The sequence below is a fragment of the Saccostrea cucullata genome, unplaced genomic scaffold (genome assembly GCF_032062105.1).
Source record: "Saccostrea cucullata isolate Sc308-1 unplaced genomic scaffold, CSIRO_AGI_Scuc_v1 ctg3452, whole genome shotgun sequence".
Taxonomy (NCBI): Eukaryota; Metazoa; Mollusca; class Bivalvia; order Ostreida; family Ostreidae; genus Saccostrea; species Saccostrea cuccullata.
In genome coordinates this window covers 18,161-27,500 of record NW_026933120.1, presented here as the reverse complement: position 1 = coordinate 27,500, position 9,340 = coordinate 18,161, and the positions used below count along the sequence as shown (strand labels likewise).

Here is a 9,340-nt window from a genome sequence, read left to right as displayed (position 1 = left end):
ATAAGCAAGAGTGCCTCTACCAAAATTGTGAAGTTTATGGCCCCAGGGTCAGGGGTTCTGGTGTTAAGGCTGGGCTCTATTGATTATATATATTGAAAATGCATTACTTCCTTGAAAATCTTCTTCTCTGCTTCTGGGTATTATATAAACGAACTAATATGTAATTATGATGAGCAAGAGTGCCTCTACCAAAATTGTGAATTTTTTGGCCCCAGAGTTAGGAGTTCTGGTGTTAGGGCGGGGCTCTATTGATTTATAATTATTATTTAGTGAAAATACATTAAGTCTTTGTAACCAAACTAAGCAGTTGCTAAGTGTATTGTTAATTGATGAGCAATGGTGCCTCTTTCAAAATTGTGAATGCCACAGTATCTAGCTTAAAAGGTTAACCAAATTCAATCATTTGAAAGTTGTTGCATGATGCTCAGGTGACCAGTATAAGGCCCATGGGCCTCTTGTTTTTTAATCTCAACACTAATATTTCAGTATTTTTTTTTTTTATTAAAACTCTTCAATTGCCAATATATTGATGTGTTTATCCTAATATAAATCCTATTATATACATGTAAATAGGATCTATGCATACTCCTAAATCTTTAACTAATTTGTTATTGTCTAAATATGTAGTTTCAAAAACACAAATACATGCTTATATTTTTATTAATCAATGAACTTTTAAAACATATACATGATGTTTATATATTTACATTTCCAAGGTCTTTGTCAGAGATAAAATTACAAAAAGTACAGTACAGGCCACGAGTTTTCCGCATCGCTCGGTGGAAAAAACACCGTGTGAAACGCTCTGTGTTACACCGTGTACACGGTGTAGCACGGTGTGTGTGGATTTTAAATATACAGGTAGGCACACCGTGCCACACCGTGTCTAGAAAAATCTCAGCTAAAGTTCTCCGTGTCGGACCGTGTCCAGTAAATTTCCCTCCGTGTCGCACCGAGTGTCCAGAAAATTCTCCTCCAAGCTGCACCGTGTAAATAGTATTACAGAAAAAGTCGTTTGTTTCTGATAAAAATTTAATAATAAATTTTGATGACAATTTATAACTTTGGTTTCTGTATATATAATAATCGTTTTTATTCTACCAGATATTGGATCTGAATAACACGCATGATATTAGATATCGGTAAAAAAAAATTGAATGATTTTCATTTGAATTAACTGTGTGTCTAAAAATTTATATTTTAGTAAAATTATTCATTCACGTTACAAAATCAAAATTATTTATTGAATTTTATTTTAAATGAATAATTTAATCTCATGTGTTTGTGTAACAAAGGAAGACGAAATGGCGTCGATCTGCATTCGTGTCACATACAATGTATGTAGTATAAAATCCGAGCCGTATTTATGTTCATGGTTTTAACATGTACAGTACTAGTGTACGATCCAAGCATTATTATGTATATTCCTTATTAAAATACATTTATTTTGTTCATCTTGAATTATTCTGAATGTGGATGCGAAAATCGTCAGCAGAAACACAAAATTAATGCAATAATTTCAAAGCGTATTTCTCGTAACAACAAACATTATTTTCATAGAGTAGTATTCACTACGTTATGTTTTTAAAATCCTTTCAGTGTAAGTAATTATTTAAAAAAGATTTTCTTTATTCTAATAAGTTTTTCTTTTCTTTTAAAGTGTATAAAAAGCAATACCAGAGAGAGAGAGAGAAAGAAAGAGAGAGAGAGAGAGACTCATACAACCCCTCCCCCCTTCTAACATAGTCTAGTTTTTTTGTTTTGTTTTTTTCTTCGTTTTATTTAAGTTACTGAGGTCAAAATTAATCATTTTATAATTCTATTTAATTGCCAAAACTTTTGTTCATATTCAACTCATTTAATGCAATCAATTCGTTCTCTGTATATGCTGTACGCACAAAATTCTCGTGCATCACCTGTCAATCAATTCAAAATTCCATGATGCTAGGTGACCTTGAAAGTCTGTTTACGCGGAAAGAATTTCTCTTGTGATTTGAAACAATCTTATGGTCAGTTCCGAGTTCACACTTGTTTAAAAAATATATTGGGTCTCTGCCGGTGGGCTAGGAGCGCCGTATGTTTATCACACCTTTCAAATTCTTTATCTCTGACCACAGCAAGTGTATTACACACTCAACTGATATCATGCGAAATTCATCTTCCAGGTTTCACTACAACAACGATTATAAACTTACATGTACTTTGTTAATTCATTTATCCTTTTTCAGACACAAATAAGCATTATCCCGTAGATTAAGATTTTAAAAAACATAACATAAATTTGCAGTCTTCTGATAAAGTTTTAACCAGGGACCTATATACTAACCCTGTTTTAACCAGCTGATTCGTATCGCTTTCTAGAAGGGGGGAGGGAGACCATTTTTAAAAATCGCTAAATATCTATATGTTTATTGTTTTCTCAAACTGTTTTTTTTCTTTTCATTTTTCACACGATATATTTCACAATGAAGTAATATTCGTACTGAAATTAGTACATTTCATTTGCCAAAAATTCGGCTGGTGATTTTTGTATTCAGCGTGTAAGTTGATCACTACTTTAATTAATGAAATTTATCAGATTATCATCTTTGCCTGTTCAGTAGATTTTCGAGTTTACCGCATTTAATATTTATCCCCATATTCTACATAATTATAGATTATCAGTTTTAGTCTTACTGCAATAATCCTTATCTGAACCTGTCCAATGATGTATCAAAGAGCAGAATGTGCGAGTCTGATACGTATTTAAAAAAATATATATATTCTAGACACAGTACACATATATATTTTTAAATTCTAACAAAAATAATTAATTTACTCAGTATAATTACGCATCTGATATGTACTACGTATGAATGCAGGGAAAACGATCTTGTATCAACAATTTAATTGAACACGGTTAAAAACTTAAAATCAAAATCGAAAGTAGAAACAATCAAGTAATTCATTTATGAAAGTGTGTTTCCTCTAAGTGTAATATAATAATAGTCTATTGAACTTTTTATGACTAATATAACTAGGATTTAACTTGAAACGTGAATGTACATTTTTTTTTTGCTGGACACTAGTACGTTGTTATTAAATTTCAAGGCATTTTATAAGTTTAAACATCTGTATGCTATAAATTACCAATATTAATTTATGGAAAAGTACAACAAATATTTCAAAAGAAAGTTGATTTAATTTTATTAAATAAGGGCAATAAAAATGTTTAAAATATTTATCATCAGAACTGTGACACACCGTGTTACACGGTGCACAGAAACGCTGACTTCAAAGACGCCGAGAAGGTTCGAGGTCCACGCTAAAGCGTGGACTTGCGGTCCACGGGGCCCCGTGTTTTTTGCAGAAAACTCGAGGCCTGTACTGTAAATGTACTTTATTTCTACATAAATCTACTGGTTCATCGATAGGCGCAGTTAAAAAAAAAAAAATCATGTGCAGGGTGACACAAATAGAGACAGAACTGGGGCTTAGAGCATGCTGATTGGCAGAATCATGTAAATATAAGGAATAACTGTCAGATTTTTTGGTTATCATGACAATGATCAATCGATTGGCTTGCATGATAATTTTATGCATAAATGCCTTCGGTGTTTATGCAAATTATCCCTCAAGCCACTCCATTGATCACATCATGAAACCAAGAAATTAGTTATTCCTAATAGTATATTTCTTATTTCATATACTTTTTCACATATTTTTGAGCTACAATGAAAATGAAACTGAAAAATAATTCTTGGAGCAGGATGATTTATCATAAATTGTACTATATATTTCATGTATCATAGGAAAACCAGAACAACTCTATGTATGTCTAATTTTTCCTTTTTATTTTTCATTCACTTTTTCAATATTTGTCTTCGTTGATATTTTCATTGGTTGGTGATTTCAGTTTTTTTATTTCTTTTTTTTCTTTGGAGGTGGGAACTGATATTTCTCCAATTGACCTTGATATTCAATCCTCCTCTGTCTCAAGTGATGATCGACCTCTGACCCCATGACCTTGACCTTAATGCTTCCAACTTTCTTCTGAAAAGCTACAAAATAATTGCAAGTAAGAATCTATGTAAGCATGAATGTCTACTTCAATGATTAATTAATTGGTCCTGCTGACTAACATTTCCATCAGAAGTAATTAATCCAGATTCTTTCTAGTAAGGTTATATGGATAAGCTAATTATTTCCCGGCTTTGCTAGAAATAAGTACACCTATAATCCTGTATACCTGGTAATACATTTAGAGTAGACTTTATGGTTTGGGGTTCATCAGGAAATAAAAATTTAAGCTTTTTCCATCTCCTGTAGTTAATTGAAAATTAGTTTAGTCACTTTATATTAAAGTTCAAGGGCTTTCTTATTTTTCTGCATATTAATGTAAATGTAATATGGTATGTAAAAGCCTTATTTCTCACGATAAGCCTAAAGACTGTTGACCTGGAAAAAAATTTTGTTTTCATTTTAAAATGAAAGCTGCTTTATCCATTTAATGACAATGAAAGCTTTTCAGGACTTACATGCACTTACTTTATATATTTCCTCTTGCTTTTCATTTGTATTTGTCCCTGCTTTATTTATATTAATCTTGTATTTTGACAGATTTTGATGTTTTCAGAAAGTTGTTTTGATTTGTAATATTCTGTTTATTTGTTTTGTCCTCTCATTTCATTGAAATACCTTCCCCCATGAGCTATCTTTATGAACAGTATGTAATTTGCTAGTAATTTTTTTTAACTCCACCAGACTTGTTGGCTGGGAAAAGTTTTCAACAAGACTGTATTAATTTATTCTAGCTTCTACCAATGTATGAAAAGATTTTTTTTCAGAGGTTTAGTGCCTAAAAGTGTAATAAAGGGATAAAAATTAAAACCCAAATTAACTTTCATATTCATTCTCTTTAGCTTCATTTTGTCAAAGTTTTGCATATTTAAGAATGCGCTATTATATTTTCATTTTAAATTCTATTGTTAAGGTAAATGTGTTGGATTAATTTAACTTGTTTTTGAAATGGGAACTCAGATGAGAATATTTCAGCAAATTTAAGAGTCTGCATTTTTTTTTTGGCATGGTTTTTTTGCAATATAATTGAACCAATTCACAGATATTAATTTTTGACCAAAGATAAATATTTAAGTGAAAATCTGTTAAAATCTGACAATGTATAGTCCTAGATTGTAATTAATAGTTTATTTATTAATCTACTAATTTGAGGTTATTTTTTATATTACTAACACTTGATATGATTTGTATGTATGCATGTGAAATTTTATGTGTTTATTTGCCTTATTTTCAGTTAGAAGAGAGAGCCTAACAAAAAGGTACTTAATTCAATATGTTTACAATGCTTCACCATTTCTAGTTGTCATTACCACAGACAACATCTTTGTATACTGACCTCCAAACTTCACAATTTCTAGTCTGACCCCCAAACTTTACCATTTCTAGCTGTCATTACCACAGACAGCATTTGTTAAAACTAACTATGTCAATACAACAAACAACATTTTGTACACAGACCCACAAACTTTACCATTTCTAGTTGTCATCACCACAGACAACATTTGTTAAAACTAACCTCTAAAACCTCACAATTTCTAGTTGTCATTTCCATAGACAACATTTGTTGAAACTGACCCCAGAAACTTCCCATTTCTAGCTGTCAATACAACAAACAAACTCTTTGTAAACTGACCCCAAACTTCTATATATTTTTTTGTCACTACCACAGAAAACATTTGTGTATACTGACCCCAAAACTGCACCAATTCTAGTTGTCAATACTTAATACCTTGGACAATTACTGTACAAACTGGCTCCCAAACTTCACTATTTCTAGCTGTCAAAATCAGAGACAACATTTGTATACACTGATTCTCAAAGTTCACCATTTCTAGTTGTCAATACAACAAACAACATTTGTGAACACTGACTCCCAAACTTCACCATTTCTAGTTGTCATTACCACAGGCAACATTTTTACAAACTAACCCCCAAACCTCACAATTTCTAGTTGTCACTTCCATAGAGAACATAGGTACAAACTCGTAACAAACTGACTCCCAAACTTCACCATTTCTAGTTGTCATTACCACAGACAACATTTTTGTATACAATTATTTCTAGTTGTCATCACCGCAATATTTTTAAATTTTTTATTTCATGTGTGATAATTTACCATGTTAATATCAAGCAAATCACCATTTCTAGGTGTCGTCTTCACAGATCTTTACATACTGGACAGACATTCTATTCACGACATCAACACAAAACCATATCCCTTGTATGTTACTGGTTGGTGTAGTGAATATCACACTTTGCATATGTAGAAACATTTTATATCTTTATTGTGATAATTTTGATATTTTTATGTTTACTGTGATGATTTCTATGTTAATCAAGCAAATCAATTATGCTCATTTATACACCCCCCCTAATGCTTGCAGAATGTAGTTTGAGGCAATATGCTTATATATAGACTGCAGAGTCCATTTTACAATTTTGTTTTTAGAATGAAAATATTGACTGGGAGACAGCTTTCTTCATTAAATTAGTGAATAACTGTATTTGTATTAAAAACTGAGACAGACAAAACATTATTTTAACTTGGTTTAATTAATGTTTAAATTAATTAAACTGTAATGTCTATTTTTTTCTTCCTTACAGAATCAAGGAGAGGACTCCGTGTTAAGAGGTGCCTTTAAACCAAAAAACATTTGTGTCAATATAGCAGGGCCCTCTGGAGACAGAGTGTGATTAAATCACAGGGGAAGACAACTCTTGTGAGAGTACATTGCTGGGGATTTTTTTTATTCCACATTTGTTTGATATGGTACCTGCATTGTTACAGAGATAACTTCATATTTGTTTTATTTAAAGCTCTTCTAAAAAGGCTTGTTTAGATTGGTTGACACTTATCAGTCATTGCCATTTTAACAGAAAGAGGGGAAACATGTATTTTTTTTGTTAGTGTTTTTGGAGAAATTCCAGTATGTTGTAGCTTCACAATGTTTGTGTGATTGGCTTATCAGCAAAGTTTTCAAAGATTGTATGATTCAGTAAGGAATGAAGAAACTCGAAGATCATGTTTGATTAAGTTGTGAAATGTCCATTCCATTGAAATTAATTTTTTGTGCACTGCCAGGGTGTTCATTGAACCAAAAGAGGAAATTTAGGTCTTATTTATTGGACTAGATGACATGATAAACAAAGCTATTCCATCTAAGTTAATGTTGTAGCTATCCCATATCTTGTGATATTTCATCCTTTACTTATCTCTTTTTCATCATAGCAGTCCCTTATCAGATTCTAAACATAGGTATCTCCTGGTGACTCCATAGCTATTCCCTATCTTATGACAGCTATACCGTACCCTGATAGCTATCTCAAATCATGCAGCATCAAGGCATTTTGTACCCTGTGATGTAATTCCCATCAGAAATTTATATCGTATTTATTTAATGCCATTATTGCATGTTCTAGATTACACCTTGGCTACCTTCACATACTGATATAATTGTAACAATCCCACGTGTTAGTGATGACACAGACATTCTAGGCCGTACCTCTCTCACACCATAACTACCTACATATCCTCACTGATATATACATTGGTGACATTGTACCCCTCCATGTTACACCCTCACCTATCTCACTAAGTGACAGTGCTATCCCATATCCCAGTCATTTGACTGATTGTGAAACCATAAATTATGTTAAAGATATGCAGTACCAATCCCCTGAGAGATGCGTGTACCCATAAGCATTAAGTATATTTCTTTTATTGAAATGCATTATGTGAAGAAAAATATAGAAGTAAGATACCTCATTATTGTACGTTGTGTCCCATTTATTCACAAAATTCCAACATTTTAGAATTATTGATTTTGAAGGTGAGTCCATTTTCATCATTTTTCCTGTTTCTTATTTATCTGGGACTTGATATCAACATGAACAGAAGGCATTTCATAAGTAGCAAGAATTAGTCATTATAATCTGTTTAAAACTCTATGCATTTATCAACATCTTTGACAATTAAATATTTGCATTTGGTAAGTTAAATTGACAGACTTTCAGCACTCCCATTCTGAGTTTGCTTTCAGTTTTGCCAAATCTTGGTAAAGTACCTGCAAAACTGAACATTATTTTGAATCCTTATCCTTATTTTAATTCAGAACAGCACGTTTAATGAAACTAAGGAAGAGGAAATCTACTGATGGCATAGTTTTAAACTACTGGAGTATAGTTGATTGTATTGTTTAGTATTAATTTCTGTGCTCAACTAATAGACAGTATGTGTATTGTAACAAAATGTCTGGGTAGCCCTGGCTTAACTTAGTAGTATTTGTTTCACAGTGTGTAAGTTTTGTTTGCTTAGTGTTTGTTATATTATGAATGCATCTCAAATCTTTCATGTTATACATGTATTTATTGATTGTGAAATGTCTTGCATTGTTGCAATTTTTTTTAAATCTCTCTGATAATTCAGAATATACTGCATAATCATCCCACAATTTAAGACAAGTGCTCTGGGGGAAAAATACCCCCTCATTAGTTTCTTGTTCTGTTTTGTTTTTAGTTGCTCGATCTGTATGTTTGGGTGCTCCTTTTGTTTTGTTTGTATATATAAATATTTATTTATATAATCTCTAGTAAATATTCTATCTCCACCCATAAAAAAATCAAGATATTCAGTATTTGCATAATTTCCTTGCCCAGAGTTAAAACTTTTAATCATGCTTATAAAATTAATATTTCATAGGTAATTTTCCTTCTTATTTAATTTTTTAATGAAAAGTGAAATTTCATTTCTGATCATGAAATAAAATCAAATACTCAAAAGAAATTGATATAGCATGTATTTACGTTTTTGTGCACTTCTCTGGTTTTTGATACAAAGTACTTTTTTCTTTTTTGTCTTTTTTTTTAAAATATTTTTTTCTAATTCTCAAGTAAATTAGACACAAAATACCATCAGATATTCGTAATTGTTCACTGTGTATTCCTTTTACTTCCAAACTTAATGTACTGGGGTTAGAAAAAGGAGACAAAACATCAATTCTATAAACTGATTTTTTAAATAAATTTTGACACAATAGAAATGAACATAAATTTACATTAATCTCCTTTTTATTTTTCATAAAATCTATAAGAAGAGGTTTTCGATTGAGTTTTAAACTCTTCAAGTCAAAATTGACGTTTCAAATGAAAAAAACTGCATATAAATCTTTATATAAACTGAAAGTGACTCAAACTGTAAAAGCTAAATCATCTTAATTAGCAAGCCTGTAAGAAGTGGGTGGGTGCACAACGGACAAATACCAAACCAAAATAGAGGTCATCA

At 31.4% G+C, this 9,340-nt stretch overlaps 1 protein-coding gene and 1 long non-coding RNA gene across 2 annotated transcripts in view; one reads left to right on the top strand and one right to left on the bottom strand.

The window, feature by feature from the left end:
• Window positions 1–8,678, top strand: part of LOC134237295 (sodium/hydrogen exchanger 9-like) — a 25,355-nt gene extending 16,677 nt beyond the window's left edge. Inside the window, exon 19 of the mRNA XM_062719391.1 lies at window positions 6,664–8,678. Coding sequence (XP_062575375.1) covers window positions 6,664–6,753 — 90 coding nt within the window. The 3' untranslated portion in view covers window positions 6,754–8,678. The remainder of the gene's footprint in view (window positions 1–6,663) is intronic.
• LOC134237296 (uncharacterized) lies at window positions 5,286–6,111 on the bottom strand. The gene is made up of 4 exons (XR_009985799.1): window positions 6,054–6,111; window positions 5,927–5,983; window positions 5,518–5,570; window positions 5,286–5,395 (listed from the first exon to the last, which is right to left on the bottom strand). It is a non-coding gene; the product is annotated as an uncharacterized LOC134237296 (long non-coding RNA).
• Window positions 8,679–9,340: the final 662 nt, after the last annotated feature.